General features: G+C 38.5%; 1 protein-coding gene across 3 annotated transcripts in view; it reads left to right on the top strand.

Annotated features, from left to right (window-relative positions):
* Positions 1-10,546, top strand: part of NAP1L1 (nucleosome assembly protein 1 like 1) — a 35,944-nt gene extending 25,398 nt beyond the window's left edge. For all 3 annotated transcript variants that reach the window (XM_065629990.1, XM_065629981.1, XM_065629973.1), the window contains exons 6-15: positions 98-178; positions 385-513; positions 1,029-1,100; positions 1,767-1,906; positions 4,992-5,137; positions 5,222-5,241; positions 6,497-6,619; positions 7,610-7,642; positions 8,076-8,126; positions 9,820-10,546. In XM_065629990.1, coding sequence (XP_065486062.1) covers positions 98-178; positions 385-513; positions 1,029-1,100; positions 1,767-1,906; positions 4,992-5,137; positions 5,222-5,241; positions 6,497-6,619; positions 7,610-7,642; positions 8,076-8,126; positions 9,820-9,855 — 831 coding nt within the window. In that variant the 3' untranslated portion in view covers positions 9,856-10,546. The remainder of the gene's footprint in view (positions 1-97; positions 179-384; positions 514-1,028; positions 1,101-1,766; positions 1,907-4,991; positions 5,138-5,221; positions 5,242-6,496; positions 6,620-7,609; positions 7,643-8,075; positions 8,127-9,819) is intronic.
* The last annotated feature ends 5,386 nt before the right edge of the window (positions 10,547-15,932 follow it).

The raw sequence follows: 15,932 nt of genomic DNA on the forward strand, positions 1-15,932 counted from the left end.
CTAATTGTGTAACTTTAGGATTAGGAATTTACTGGTTAGAGCATTGCTGATCTGAATGATGAGGAAATACAAAAATATTCTTGGTTTAATCTTCTAGCGAAGTGAAATCATCAATGCAATTTACGAACCTACAGAGGAAGAATGTGAATGGAAAGCAGATGTCGAAGAAGACATTTCAGTGAGTATCTTAATCAGTTCTCAATATCTCATGCTTTAGCATGAAACAAGATTCAGTACAGTAACTAAAATTAAAAAAAAATTAGGTGATTTGCTTAAAGCATGCATATGAAATTTCATCTGTGCTGGTATCAACATAAAACTCTTAATGAATCTTGTGGGCACTCTTTTAAAATTAAGAAAAACTAACATTTTTATTCTATGAAGGAGGAAATGAAAGATAAAGCCAAGCTTGAAGAGGAAAAAAAAGATGAAGAAAAAGAAGACCCTAAAGGAATTCCTGAGTTTTGGCTGACAGTATTCAAGAATGTGGACTTGCTTAGTGATATGGTTCAGGTACGTGGTGCTCCAGACTTGTTTAAAGTTGCATTAGTACTTAATCCAAGTGTCTTTAACAAAGGAGTAGAAACAGTACATTGCTTTGTGTGTCTGTTGGAGAGCAAAAATGGAACAAGTAACTTGGGTGTCATATCGTACTTTATTCAACTGAGAGCACACAGAACTCTGAAATACCTTTTTACTGTGCTATTTGTTGAACTTATTTTACCTTACTAATGCACCTTTTGTGCCCATAGGAGTGTGTGAGATGCATGTTAAACATTGGTAAAAACTGTACTGGGTGTTTCCACAGATTTAGGTTGTGTACTGCAGTGGAAACTATACAGCCACTGTTGCCATCTCTACTTCCCTACCACCACCTGCTGGTCACATTCATGAAAATGTTTGTTCTGTAACCAGGTTCTTGTCCAGTGTGAGACTGAATCTAAATATGGCTCTTTATCACTGCAGGGTCTTAAATCTGTATACAATTTAATGTTATGAAAATTGAATAAACTGTGTCGTCTTTACAGGAACATGATGAACCTATCCTGAAACACTTAAAAGATATCAAAGTGAAATTTTCAGAAGTTGGACAGCCTATGGTTAGTTGAACTTCTTAAACAAGATTACTTATTACTGTTATCTTAAGACTTATATTTGTATATTAGTAGTGTGGTCTGTGATAGCCAATTGTCTTATGGCGATCGTGAAAAATATGCAGCTGCTGCTTGTCTTCTGAAGAACAGTACAAGGACCAGTACTAGTCTTGCAGTATCATATGAATGAATTTGTACTTAATTTAACCTTCAAATTCTGATGAGTTAGTCATCCGATATTAAGGCCAAGTAACTAAGTTTCACCTTTACATTTTGATACCTTCAGGAACCTTTTGTGTAAGTGTTATAATCGGGTATAATTTCCTTGTCAGAAAGCAGGTAACTTCTCAATTTAAAATATTAAAACTTAGCAAGCTATCTCTGTCTTAGAACCTGGAAAGCTGTTCACCAGGAGATCTTGTGTCATTACTACAAGCAGTATATTAAGTAATAAGCACAAGATCAACATGTTCAATGAAAACATTTGAATATTTACTGTACAACTTGGGCACCAAATTGCAGAATAAGTTACGTATATGTGCTGCTTCAGTATTGGTAGGCAAGGATATGTTCTGTTGCATGTGTATTTTTGGTTTTGGATTTTAGGTACTTAGAAGTTAAATGTATATATTACTAAATGGCTGAATTTATCGCTCTACAATTCTTTTCAAGAGTTTCACATTAGAATTTCATTTTGAACCAAACGACTACTTCACAAATGAAGTGTTGACAAAGACGTATAGAATGAGGTCAGAGCCAGATGATTCTGATCCCTTCTCCTTTGATGGACCAGAAATCATGGGTTGTACGGGGTAAGTGCTAATAAGTAACTTTAAGGCCATGTAACAGTTTCCTCCTTAGCATTATCCAACTGTAGACTTTCAGCATCTTGGGAAGGTGCTAAAAAAGATATCACTACATAATAACTTGTAAACGACTGGGATCAACTTGAATTTTTTAGTGTTTTTCAGTACAATATATAAAACTATATATTTTATCATAGAATGGTTTGGGCTGGAAGGGACCTTCAAAGCTCATCTAGTCCAACCCTCCCTGCCATGAGTAGGAACATCTTCAACTAGATCAGGTTGCTTAGGGCCCTGTCCAGCCTGACCTTGAATGTTTCCAGGAATGGGGCATCTACCACCTCTCTGGTCACCACTCTTATCATAAAAAGTTTATTCCTTGTATCTAGCCTGAATTTCCTCTGTTTTAGTTTAAAACCATTACCTCTTGTCCTATCACAACAGTCCCTGCTAAAAAGTCTGTCCCCATCTTTCTTACAGGCCCCTTTTAAGTACTGAAAGGCTGCAGTAAGGTCTCCCTGGAGCCTCCTCTTCTCCAGGCTGAGCAACCCCAGCTCTCTCAGCCTGTCCTCTTACGAGAGGTGTTCCAGCCCTCTGATCATCTTGGTGGCCTCATCTGGACTCCAACAGGTCCATGTCTTTCCTGTGCTGAGGGCTCCAGAGCCAGGTGCAGCACTCCAGGTGGAGTCTCACCAGAGCAGAGGGGCAGAATTACCTCTTTCGATCTGTTGACCACACTCCTTTTGATGCAGCCCAAGATATGATTTGCTTTCTGGGCTGCAAGCGCACACTGCTGGCTCATGTCCAGCTTTTCATCCACCAGTACCTCCAAGTCCTCCTCTGCAGGGCTGCTCTCAATCCTCTCATCCCCCAGCCTGTATTGATCCTGGGGTTTGCCCTGACCCAGGTGCAGGACCTTGCACTTGGCCTTGTTGAACCTAATGAGATTCACATGAGCCCATGCTTGCACAAGTCCCTGTGGGTGGCATCCTGTCCCTCAGGCATGTCAACCACTCCAATCAGCCTAGTGTTGTCTGCAGACTTGCTGAGGGTGTGCTTGATCCCACTGTCGCTGATGAAGATATTAAACAGTACTGGTCCCAGTACGGACCCCTGAGGGACGCCATTCATCACTGATCTCGATCTAGACATTGAGCCATTGACTACTAGTCTCTGGATGCGACAATCCAGCCAATTCCTTATCCACCGAATAGTCCATCCATCAAATCAATACCTGTCCTGTTTAGAGAGACTGCCAGTGAAGACTGAGGCAAAAAAGTTGTTGAGAACTCTGGTTTTCTCCTTATGTTTTTGTGAGTTAGGTTTATCTCCATCTCCAGCTGCACCTTGGCTTTTCTGACCCCATCCCTACCCAACCAGGCAATGTCCCTGTACACTTCCCAGGCTACCTGTCTCTGCTTGCTGCCTCTGCATTTCCTTCTTGCGCTTTGGTTTGACCAGCAGGTCTTTACTCAGCAGCACCAGTCTTTTTGCCTTTTCTGATTTCTTACACATGGTGATCGAGAGCTCTTGTGCTGTATGGAAAGCATACCTGAAGTACATAGAGTGTGTGCATATATATATATATTTATAAATACAAAATCTAATCAGTATTTCTCTAGAAATACTGTTCTGCGTTCACTACAGTGGAATTGAAAGACGGATGGTGTTATCTTTTTCTACACTTTGACAGCTTTTTCCAAAATTTGTTTGATGACTTATTTTAATCCTTTTGTATTTTTGACATGCAGCATTTTGGGAAGTCTGTTACAGTTTTACTTTCTATGTTGTTCTTGTCCAGTTTGTTTTATAACTGTTGGATGTGCCTCTGAGTGTCTTTCAGCTGTGTTTGAGAAATGGAGAGCAGTCATGTCCTATTAACTCCAGGTTCCTCGTGATTTTAAAGATCTGTCACATTCCTTTCTCTGTGACCTCTTTTGTTCTAAATTAGCTGTTATTCCTCAGACTAAATCTCTTTATTCTGTACATACTCTTTTTCTTGTGGACAGAAGGACAAAAGAAACCAGACTTGTATGTAATTAGCCTTATGGGTACATCAGGGTTCTGTGCTTTGTGACCCGTTCAGTTATTTTCATCTTAATGTCTCTAATGTTTTGACTGATCTGAGTGATGATAACTAATTTAGAGCCTATCATTATGTAGTCAGGGTTGGTTTTACCCACACCTTACCGTGCAGTTATTGATACTGGCTTTTATTTACCACTTCATTTTCCAGTCACTTAATGTAATATATTTCTGCAAATGTCCTGTAAGATTTAGTCTTAAGTTCTTGAGTAGTTTCAATCAAACTGTTTTGTCTTCTACAGTTCAGACTGGTTTTGAAAAGCGTAAATCCTGGCCGAGATCACTGTAAGATGATTCTTTGCTTCAGTGAACATGATTTATTCCTAGTCCTCATTTTGTGTGTTAGTTAAGACAGCCTCTTCTTATCGCCAAACAATTCATCTCCTTCCTTTGAGTCTTTAAAGGCATCTAATCAGAAACTTCCACACATGTGAATGGTCTTACTGATGTGACTTCTTCACTTACATGTCCCCAGAATTCTGCGTGTCAGACAAGCCTGTGGGCATGATTTAGCAGGATAGAGTTGTGAAAAATAAAGAGGCAAAAATCCCATAAACTAACAGCTAAAAACCAACCAAAAATTACATTCCTCCTTGATGCATTATTTTAAGGGCTTATTGATTACAATTATAGGTGTGGTAAACCTTGGCATACCTAGCATGACCAAATATGACATTACCTTATAATGGATAGGTAGCACGAAAAATTATGTGACACCAGTCTGTGATAGTAAACTAAGTAGAACTTGGTAGCAGATTAAAATTGGTATTTCAGAGATTGAGTGGGGAAAGAGAAACTTTCAGATGAAAAAACTTCAATCCTAAAAATGAACCTGTTACTTTTGTTCTCAAGTATAAACTCATTAAAAGATAGCACTGTATAAACACTACCTTAACATTTATATTCACTGTATGCCTTGCAGTTGTTATAGTCTCAGTAGGTACCTGTAACAAGTTGAATGGTATTAAGTGGCTGTTGTGGTTTTTTATTTTTCTTTCCTCTCTAGTTGCCAAATAGACTGGAAAAAAGGGAAGAATGTTACTTTGAAAACCATTAAGAAGAAGCAGAAACATAAGGGTCGTGGAACAGTTAGAACCGTGACAAAAACTGTTTCTAATGATTCTTTCTTCAACTTCTTTAGTCCTCCTGAAGGTAAACTGAATATTAGTTTGTCTGCCTTAACTTTAGATATATTATGTACTTCATTCACTTATTTATTTAATTTTTTTCCTACAGTTCCTGAAAGTGGAGACCTGGTAAGTTGTCTTTTTTTTAAATAAGGGGGTGGAGGGGAAACACCAGTAAAGGAATTCATGTTTTTATAAACAAAGTTTGTTGAAATTGTTTGGCAATTTCTTAAACGGCTTCAGTTTTAACTGTTTCTATATTTAACTGAGAATACTTGTGTGAATAGTAGGTATTTGAGTTTTCTTCATTAGGAGTATTTGTTGAATTGGATGGTAGAGTTCAGTTTAGTAAACTGTAACAGCTTATCCTTCCTGAAAGCTACCTTGTGAATTGTTAACAGTTGTACAAATATAGTGATCTTTGTTATTAGCCTTTGGTCTAATGGGTGTCGTCTCTCCCTTTGGGTATCGTTTGGATGATCTTCTCTAATGGCTGCATGTATCTGGTTTGTATTTTATGCTGTTAAAAATTTCCCAAGATTATTAACTCTTGGACAAAGTAATAAAACAAGAACAGAAAACTGCAAGAGCCCACTTTTGTGTGCTCACTAGTAGAAAACTGTGGCAATAAGCCATGTTTTTCCAAGGAGAAAAATTACTGAAAACACTTAAGTGCTTTATCATGCAGCTTTAGTGAGAAATCGGATTAAAGCCTCCAGAAGCATGTTGTTAAAACTCCAGTTGGCAGGGACACCAAGAGCTGTGTGCTCATAATTTTATTTTTAAAAAGCACCTTTTAAATTCAAAATAACTCCTCAGATGAGGAACAGCAAAACACTTGGTGTGTAAGCAAAAGGAGTGAAAACCTGGGACTGGATCAGAGTATTTTTAGGTGTTCAGGTGCTTCACAATGGGTTGCCTAATGAGAATCATGGAGGAGATGCACTGTAGAAATTAGAAGTAGCTTGTAAAATCTTTAGGTAGGCTCACCTGACTACTAGTTAGTTCTTAAGGGTATTGTGCATATGAATTGAAAGTTTATGGAAGGTATTAAGCAGTTTTTCTATTTAGAACAAAAGCAAGTTGGGAGTGGGGGAAGAATAAAACTTAAATGCTACAATTTTGTGTAATTAAGCTTACTGAAGAAGCAGCCTCCCTACTGCATAGAGCAGGTAGGCTGTTTAAAGTGTACAACTTGGTTTCACAGTTTCAATTCTATAAATTGAGTCCTGAACCAAATAAGTCAGCACATGGGATTTGTAAAAATCTGACCACATAAAAATCTGTGCAACTTGTGTCAAAAGTAGTTACCAACTTATGGTTTAGGAAATAATGTTGGGTTTTCTTTGTGTGGTGGTGTGTGTGGGTTTTTTTTTTATTGCAGGATGATGATGCTGAGGCAATCCTTGCTGCAGACTTTGAAATAGGCCATTTCTTGCGTGAACGTATAGTTCCCCGATCAGTATTGTACTTCACAGGAGAAGCTATTGAAGATGATGATGAAGATGTAAGTATAATGTTCTTTCAAAACACTAAAAACTTTGAAATAATACTGCTTTGACTTTGGGTAATTTCTGACCTACATTGTTGGTATCCTTAGAATGGGATGTATCAATATTAGTTTCAGCTGAGCTTCCTAGAGTGTTCAGTATAGAGCAGCACAAAAGTACTTCATCTTTGAAGTAGTGACTTCAGAGTTTTGTGGCAGAATTAGTGGTAGAAGCTGAACATTTAGAGGATGTCTGAGTAGAATTCTGTGTATAAGGCATTCCTAGGGTGCTGTATCCAATACTTTGGTAGAACTATAATAAACTGCCAGAGAAAAAAAATCAGTTTCTGTGTGCTTACAGTGATATTGGGCTACCACGTTCCTTTGAGATTCAAGCCTGATCCTTTCAGGAGGGCACTTATCTTAAAAAATGTTAGCTAAGCGCAAAGTATGCTAAAATATTCAAGGCAAGCCCTGCAAAAGCTTGAATTAAGCACTTTGAAGGAGCTAAGCTCAAAAAACAAACCACAAAACCCCAGAACTTTATATGGGTAAAATATTTTCTCTCCTCTGCCTCCACACAAACAAGGATAGTTTGATAGTTTGATTTGGCTAAGATAAGTCCAGTCTTAAAATTAATTTTTAAAATGTAAAATGGTAGCCCTCAATCCAAAGCCTGTGGCTCGAGGAGGAGGGAAGTGACTGACTGTACAGATTGCCTTAGACTTTGAGACACCCTACTGCCCAGAAATGTTGCCAGAGTCTAATAAGTTCTTCCAGTGTTGCACATAAGGAACTTAAGGTGGGCAGTTTACCAGAGCATAGCCTGAGAGACTGAATATTGTTCATGCTGATGCATAAAGCATTTTTAAATCTGTCAGGTATAGGAAGTTCTCTTAGAGTATAATACAATGTAGTCTCTGGCATCTACTTGATTTATCTTGCTGTACTTGAGCCATGAATGACTGCATTTATGACACTATCAAAACTATTTATTTTCTTTCCTAGTATGATGAAGAAGGTGAAGAGGCAGATGATGAGGTAAGTTAAAGTAAGGCCTTAACTTAAATGGTTTCTCTTTTGTAGTTTATGTGGAATAAGAGTAAGAATTCCTTTACTTTTTGAATGCTCTGGACACAAATTTAAGTATTACTTATGAATGTAAGGTACAACACATTATTTTGTCGATCTAAGGTGAATATTAAAAAATCAAAAAGGCAAACAAAATAACCCACAAAACACAAACCAATCACCGCAAAGCAAATTAAGACAACCCTAAGGTAATTTACAAATTAAGTTGCAACTGATGTCAAAAGATGATGTGCTTTGTGGAGGGCAAACTAACACAGTTTGCATAACTTGAAGTGGTAATTAATGTATTAAAGGTTATAATATAATCTTAGTTTTCTTGAAGATGTCTCAGGAAGCTGCATGTGGATAAGCTAGAGATATTTGAACAAATGTTTCCTTTCAGGAGGGGGAAGAAGAAGCAGATGAAGAACATGATCCTGAATATGACCCAAAAGTAAGGAATTAAAGCATATTTGAAGTTTGTGTATGCATATACACACTTAAAATGTAAATCCTGATTTATCTTTTTTTTTTTTTTAATTTAAGTATTTACTCAATAGTTCATATGATGAGTATGTTTTGGCTGAGGCTGTTTCAGTCCCAGTTCTGACAGACTTTTATTGGTAGAGCAACTTTTTGAATTCCTTCTCCAAGAATCATCTTGTGAAAGTAACTTGGCTTTGAGTACTGAATTTAGTCAGGCTTGCTTTTCTATAAACTTGTTATGCAGCAAGTTACTGCTAGTGATTAAAATGTTCTATAGTTGTTCTAAGGACATGCAGAGACCTGAGTAATCCAGGTTCAGTTTTTAGGAACATGTCACAAGCTGACTGGCACATATTTTCCTAGCACAGTACAAAACAGAGGCTGTTTCAGGGCAGATAACAGCAAGCCTTTTATTGCTTGAGGTAGCAGGAGTCAAGGTTCAGGAATGCATCTACAGCCAAGTACTAAAATGTGAACAGCCAAGAACAACTGGCAGCTTTCTTACTGCATTGGAAGGGCACATGACTAGTCAGGTTCAGTTTGCAGGAAAAGTGATTGATTGCGAGCCACTCAATTCATAGCGCTTTTTCCTGGCTGAGGGAAAGGCACGTTTGGCTGGCTGAAAGCATCTGATGGTGGTAGGTGAAAGTTGCAGTCATGAAAAGGAAGTCTGTGTGAACTAAAAATATCTGCTGCAAAATGTTCTTGCAATTTCAGAGGAGGCAGTATTATTTTTCAGGAGGAATGGTTTGAGCTATAATCAAAGTACTATTGAAAGAATTACATAATCTTAGCATTGTATCTAGAAAGATGTGTAGGGTACAGAAATATTTTTCAAAATGTACAACCTGTTGGTGAGGTTTCCTCTGCTCTAGTGTATTCAAATTGCTTCCTATCAAGAACGTTTTGGAATCAAAATTAAAAATTCCCAAGATGGGCTTCTTATTTCCACTATTTCAGGTTGCTTTTTGAGGCTAAACAGAACTGAGAAAGGGCAAGACAGTTTTGGAGAGAACTGCCAAAGGGCTAGAGAACAGCTATTCAGACCAAGCTAGTGGACTAAAACTTGCAACTGAACTTTGCCCCCCCAAATTATTTTCCTTAAATTTGCCTATTACTGTGAGATATTGTTGTTTTTCTGTTTCAGTATAACAGCAGAAATTTGCCATGTTAATTTTCTAACAACTGGACTTTATTGCAAAAGACATTTCCGGAGTGTTAGGAATGTACCATGATTTGGTGTTTCATCGCATTGCTCTCAGAGGCTTCTGGAGTAAGGCCGTGCCCTTGTTACTGACCACAAGAAGTTTCTTTTGCCTCAAACTGCAGAAAGCATGGATGCTGCTTCTGAGCTGGGTTCTTCGTTACTGTATATAACTTCTCCTTGTTCTAGTTTTAGTGTCATTCAGACTATCCCACCACACTTAGTTCTGAACTGATTTTTGTTCTGGATAATAGCCATGCACTAACAAAGCCAAAATAAATGCAATGTGGATGCTTCCACATCCAAAGGCAGTGGTGTTACTAATACAAAGCAATTACTTTAAGGGAAAAGATGATGGAAGAACATGAATACTGGGACTTGAGAAAGTATGCTTAGCAATATTAATAGTTCTTTTAAAACACTATCTTTAAACTGATATTTCCTCTTTTTTCAACAGAAGGATCAAAACCCAGCAGAATGCAAGCAGCAGTGAAAGCAGTGTGTATGTGGCCTTGAGGATTACCTGCACTGTAATAGCCTAAACACAACTATTAGTTACTTACAGCCTTATGTTTTGTATCTTGGTAGAAATAAGTAACCAATTTGTTAAAAAAAAAAAATCAAACACATAAGAACCAGTTTAAAATGTAGGTTCAATCTACCTAGCATTTTAACAGTATAATTTTCTGCCAATATGTAGAATGCAGTAAATCCCCTAAAGCATGAATGTTAATTCATTGCTACATAGTTTTGGTTCTTGTGAAGTCTTTGTCACGTAGCTATTAGACTGCAGCTGTGAAGATTATCAGAACTGTTAACTGAGACCAATATTTCTTTAGAGAAAACTCTCTCCTGAAGAACCAACCAAAGTATTTTTCAGCCCAATAGTCTGAACGGGTTTAAGTCTGCTTGCACTAGCTGTGCCTTCATTACCTTGTTATAGAAATGGCAGTGACTTGTACTAACTAGGAGATGATGATGCATTTTGAATTTGACTACTTGAGAAGACTAGTATAACTTGTTTAATTTCCAACGAGACCACATTAAACATTCATAACTGTCAGCTTGTTTATGCTATGGGTTTTGTATTTTATGTGACATAGTGATCTACAAAAGAAACCTAGTCATCATATTAAGGTTATTGTTTACCACTGGGGTGTGAATAAAACCTAGTATTTTCAAAAGCTAGTCTTGTTTTATTATGATGTGTGTATCTGCATGTGTGAACTGGTAAGGCATATCTTTCTTGCTGCAGTTCACTTTTTCCTGGAAATAAAAGTTGAGTTACTGAAAAATTATACAGCATTTTAAAACAAACAAAATAGTTTGTAAAGTTTGATCCATACTTTCCACTGGCAGTGTGGTACTTGTGAATCTGAGCTAGAATTTTGGTGATTGGTCAATGCTGCCGTTTTGGAGAAGACTAGTTTTTAGAAGTGGGGCTAGATCTGGTAAAGGACTTCAGTGTTGCTGCACCTGACTCTGAAGCACTGGTTATTAGTATGAAATCTGGAGCCAAGAAAGGTGCCTTGAATTTCCAGTCCGTGTAGACAGGGCTTGGTTGTCCTGAACAAAATTTTGTCCTGCAAGCATAAGGGAGTGCTAGAAAACTTGGCTGTATTCTAGTTTGTACTCACTATATCAAACATCTGCAGAGGAAGAAACAAATCCCAAGGAATTTCTCTCCACACCTAATATTCTGTTCACTGTGCTTATGCTTGTATGTTCTGGTTCATACTTCTTCCATATTTGGATGTTCATTGTCAGCTGACACATATGGGGTAGATCTTTCTCTTATCCTCATGAGTTGTGGATTGAATGTGCTCAGCTTGAAGAAACTATGAACTGAAGTCTTCCACTGGAGTTTTCCCAGTCACTAAGGTACTGCTATACTGTATGCAGTCTTGTCCTTCACATAACTATAGAAGTTCTGGTCTTTTAAGCAAGTACCCAGATAACTTTTTGAAGTGTGAAAAGGTCCAGCCTAGCCATGGATCTATTTCTGCAGTAGCTACTTTTTTTTCCACTGATATACTGACTTAGCCATAAAGGGTTAAAGGTTTGAAAAGAGCAGGGCAAGCAGGAGGCAGCAGCCACGTGAGGATGGAGCTGGTGGAAGAATCTCTAGCATGTCTGTTGTTTGGAGGGTAAGTAATAGAAAATATGGCTTATCCCAAGTGCCCTTCTGAATCTTCCTGCCCCCTGAGAGGAAGGTGGTTTAGCGTGCTCTGACTAAACTGTATGTTTTGTTTGTGTTTGGTTTTTTTCTTATTCCTTGAACACTTAAATACCACACTTCATTTCAGAATCCCTGCCAGGCTTCGTCTTTCTTTCCAGATATTTATGGATTTGGGAGCAGGAGCTCTTGTTATCTATAGCTGTATAAAAAAACTACTGTCAAAGCTGTGCTCTTAGGTAACCCATACATCATAGCATAGAAAAATACAGTAATGAAAAATTAACATCACATTGCCTGGTAGCTGTGTGTTAAAGTAGATATAGTTGTGTTCTTGTGCTGACATTAATCCTGACATAAAATGCTTATCCTTTGAAGCACTGACCTTGCCAGGTGTTTGCATATCACTCGATCTCTTTTATTAATGTTTCCCAGGATAAAGTTGAAACTTGAACTTCAGGGCACGCAGAAACCAAACCGATAGCATGTTATGAGCTTGAGCAGTCAGTTCATGGCTTTGGGGTTCATACTTCAGGACATGAAAAGTATCTGAAGTCCTTACTTAGATCTAGACCATTTTTACTAACAGCATCTGGCAACTGTATCTTAAAAAGAGAAAGCTCTATTAAAAGTTGTCCAATGAATTTCAGAAGTTGCTGTTCTTAATAAATTGTCTGTTTTGATTGCTTTCTCATTAATATCTTCATACCCTACAATGGGGTACCATATTTGAAAAGAGGAGTTGGTAGATGTCAAAGCTCACCTGCAGTCTGCAAGATCCAGAGCCATGAATCCATCTCCATCAGTGGATTTTGCTAAGTTTCTCTCTGGGCTGGCTTGCTAGTTCAACATCAGCAGCTCTTGTGCTCTCCGGACTGCAGCAAAAGGAAGGACATAATCATATAAATGGAGGTGCCATTTCTTATTACATCGGTTAAATAAAAACTGTTTTGGTGCTCAACGTAGTTTTGTGATCGACACTCTTTGCAATTCTGAAAGGCAGCTTGTAGCAGGAACATTAAACTTTCAACATCGATTGGAGTTTTGTGACTCATTCTTTTTACTTCTTGTGGATTTATACCAGCTACAGAGAAACTCCTCATTTAGTATTAGAGAAGTTACCTTGTTAACAAGTTCAGTCTAGGAAAATGTGTCACTGAAATAGGATTTTGTGGTCAGTTGTTGAAGTACTGCACCAGAGTTTAAGGTTGGTGTAAATGGTGCCTTCTGTCTAGTTTTGGTTGCTGTATTGAGGGAGAAGTACCTTAAGGAAAAATGGTGGGTTGGTGAGGTAAGAGAACTAACCGAGACTTTAGATGAGAGGGAAGGGCACTTAGAGCTTGAGCTTGATGGAGAAGGATGCATCTTGGTAATTCTACACTTTCAGCAAATGTAGATTAGTTTACATTAGCACTGAAGTGTCTTCCTATCTAGTATAACTTTATTTTAGGATACTGTATTAGTTTTTTACCATTTACAAAGTAGTAGACCAGATTTAAGCTTAGCATTCTAAAGTTTTACTGTCTGGGAAAGGATGGTCTCAGGTGCCTTTAGAAATGTTACCTTGAGTTATTTAAACACTAGGCATAGCAACACTTCTTACCAGTGTCTTCTACAGCTAACTAGCTTCTTAAGCTCAGAATCTGTTGGATTCTTGGAAGTGATGTTTCCCAAGCTATGTAGGAGATATAGCAGATACTCTTTGTTTTCATTAAATGAAAAATCAGAGCAGAACATAGAAGACGGCAGGAATCGAATGTGTTCATCTTTTGTTTCCAAGCTTGTGTGTAAAACTTCCTCTGTGTTTTAAGGCCCACTGTTGTAGACCTGATTCAGAAATTGACAGGGAACTTAAGCTGATCATCTGTTTGTGTGTGTCTGCCAAAGGTTTCCTATTTCCAGAGGTATCTGTGGAGCAGTTGCTTCTCGGATCCATTGTGCTGAGGAGGGGGATTGTGCTGTGACATACTCAGTGGCTTAAGGAAACAAAATGCTGAACTCCTCAGTACAAAGGGGACAGTGATAATGAAGGCATTTCTGCCTGTAATGGCCCTGACAGCCTGCTAGGTTGGGGCTGCACAGATGTTGGAGTAGATAGACTCAGCTCTGCAGTGCTTCATCTTCCATTCTGTGCAGATGTAGCCTGCTGCAATCCAAGACTTTTTGGTATGGGTCAGAAAGGTCATTGCTACCACACCTTCAGTTTAGTTTCTTAACTGCTCTGTTCTGTTTGAGATGCACTGGTTCCCTGCAAGTTTTGGAGAGGGTGTTAATGACTTTAAATTGCTAATGCTTACCTAAAGCAGACATAGATCCAACTGTTAACCTAACACTGGAACTAAACCATGTCCTCAAGAACCTCATCTATATGTCTTTAAACACCCCCAGGGATGGTGACTCCACCGCTTCCCTGGGCAGCCTGTTCCAATGCCTGACAACCCTTTCTGGGAAGAAACTTTTCCTAATATCCAATCTAAACCTCCTCTGGTGCAACTTGAGGCCATTTCCTTTCATCCTATAACTTCTTGGGAGAAGAGACCAACACCCTCCATGCTACAACCTCCTTTCAGGTAGCTGTAGAGAGCAAGAAGGTCACCCCTCAGTCTCCTTTTCTTCAGGCTAAACAGCCCCAGTTCCCTCAGCTGCTCCTCATCAGACTTGTGCTCAAGACCCCTCACCAGCTTCATTGCCCTTCTCTGAACTCTCTCCAGCACCTCAATGTCTGTCTTGTAGTGAGAGGCCCAAAACTGAACACAGGATTTGAAGTGCAGCCTCACCAGTGCTGAGTACAGGGAGACAATCACTTCCCTAGTCCTGCTGGCCACACTATTACTGATACAAGCCGGGATGCTGTTGGCCTATTTTTGACCACCTGGGCACACTGCTGGCTCATATTCGGTTGCTGTCAATCAATACCCTCAGATCTTTTTCCACCATGCATCTTTCCAGCCACTCTTCCCTGAGCCTGTAGCACTGCCTGAGGTTGTTGTGACCCAAGTGCAGGACCTGGCACTTGGCCTTGTTAAACCTCATGCAATTGCCCTCAACTGAATGACCCAGCCAGTCCAGATCCCTCTGTATGGCCTTTCTACCCTCCAGCAGATCAACACTCCCACCCGGTTTTGTGTTATCTGCAAATTTACTGAGGGTGCACTCAATCCCCTCATCCAGATCATTGATAAAAGTTCATTTGGTACTGCTGTGGGTTATAGGGAATGCTAAGGCCTGGTGCTGTGCTTTTGATTTTGTTATGGTAAATTCTCCATCTATTTATGCCTGATTTACTCTGGAGTATATACACATATTAGTGAGATGGATTTGTAAAAGTGAAAGTCTGCCTCCCAGATCCCATGCTCAGTACTTCAGTGTTATGTGAGCAGCAAGTTTCAGTGAAACTCCTGGGAGATAGTAAAGGTCAAGAAAATGCTTTAAGAAGGAACCACTTATTGTCTAATGACTGATATCACGTATTGCAACACATCTATTTGTCACATATTTCTCAATCCTTGCCTATTTTTTTCCTTCATTTTCTTTCAGTCCAACAATGATCAGCTCGTATTTCCTTTAAGTTTCCCTTTTAACCTTTTGTTTTAGCCACTTCTCAGCAATGGAAGAAATGATGATGTTTAAGGGTTGTCACTCAAGATGTGTTTAGCATCCCTCTGAAACCTGTTGTTGATAGTTGGTGTCAAGCTGCTGTCTGCAGGTTCATTACCCAGGAGAACACTAGTAAAATTATGGGCCTTTTAGTCTATCATGGTTGTTTCCCAAAACAATGTTTCAGGGTTTAAAATGAATACTTTAATTACCCTTAACATAATTACTTTTTAATTAAGCTTACACATAGAAAATTTTGACTACTTTAAGTTAAGGAGCTGATGATACAGGAGACCAGTGTATTTAACAACCATACATTTCTGTTAGCTGTATCAACTTTGAATATAGAAAAGGAAAAAAATCAGTAAGGAATAAATGGACTTTAGATGTAGAGACTTTCTATCAAGAGTCATTTTTTCCAGGTTGTAGTATTTCAGGTTCGACAGTAGGAGGCATCTGCACATCAGGTATTTCTGGAGGAACAGATGCAGAACCTGCACAGTATTTAGTGAAATATTAGTAAAGGCAGCAGATATGGAACACTTAATATAATTGTAGTTGCTTAAATACATATTTAAAGAGAAGTGAAGTAAAATCTCAGCGGGATATGTAGTGTGCTTAATAGTGCTAAATGTGTTTTCTCAAAATGCTAATGTAAGAAATATTTATGGGAGTTCAGTTTTGACTTCGGTTCTAGGAGAATGAAGTTTATCCTTTACTGGCAAATTCTGCACAACTAAATTGGGATATCTTGTTCTTTTACTATGGAAACTGTCAGTATTTCATCTTACCCTAGT

The sequence above is a fragment of the Caloenas nicobarica genome, chromosome 1 (genome assembly GCF_036013445.1).
Source record: "Caloenas nicobarica isolate bCalNic1 chromosome 1, bCalNic1.hap1, whole genome shotgun sequence".
NCBI classification, from domain to species: Eukaryota; Metazoa; Chordata; class Aves; order Columbiformes; family Columbidae; genus Caloenas; species Caloenas nicobarica.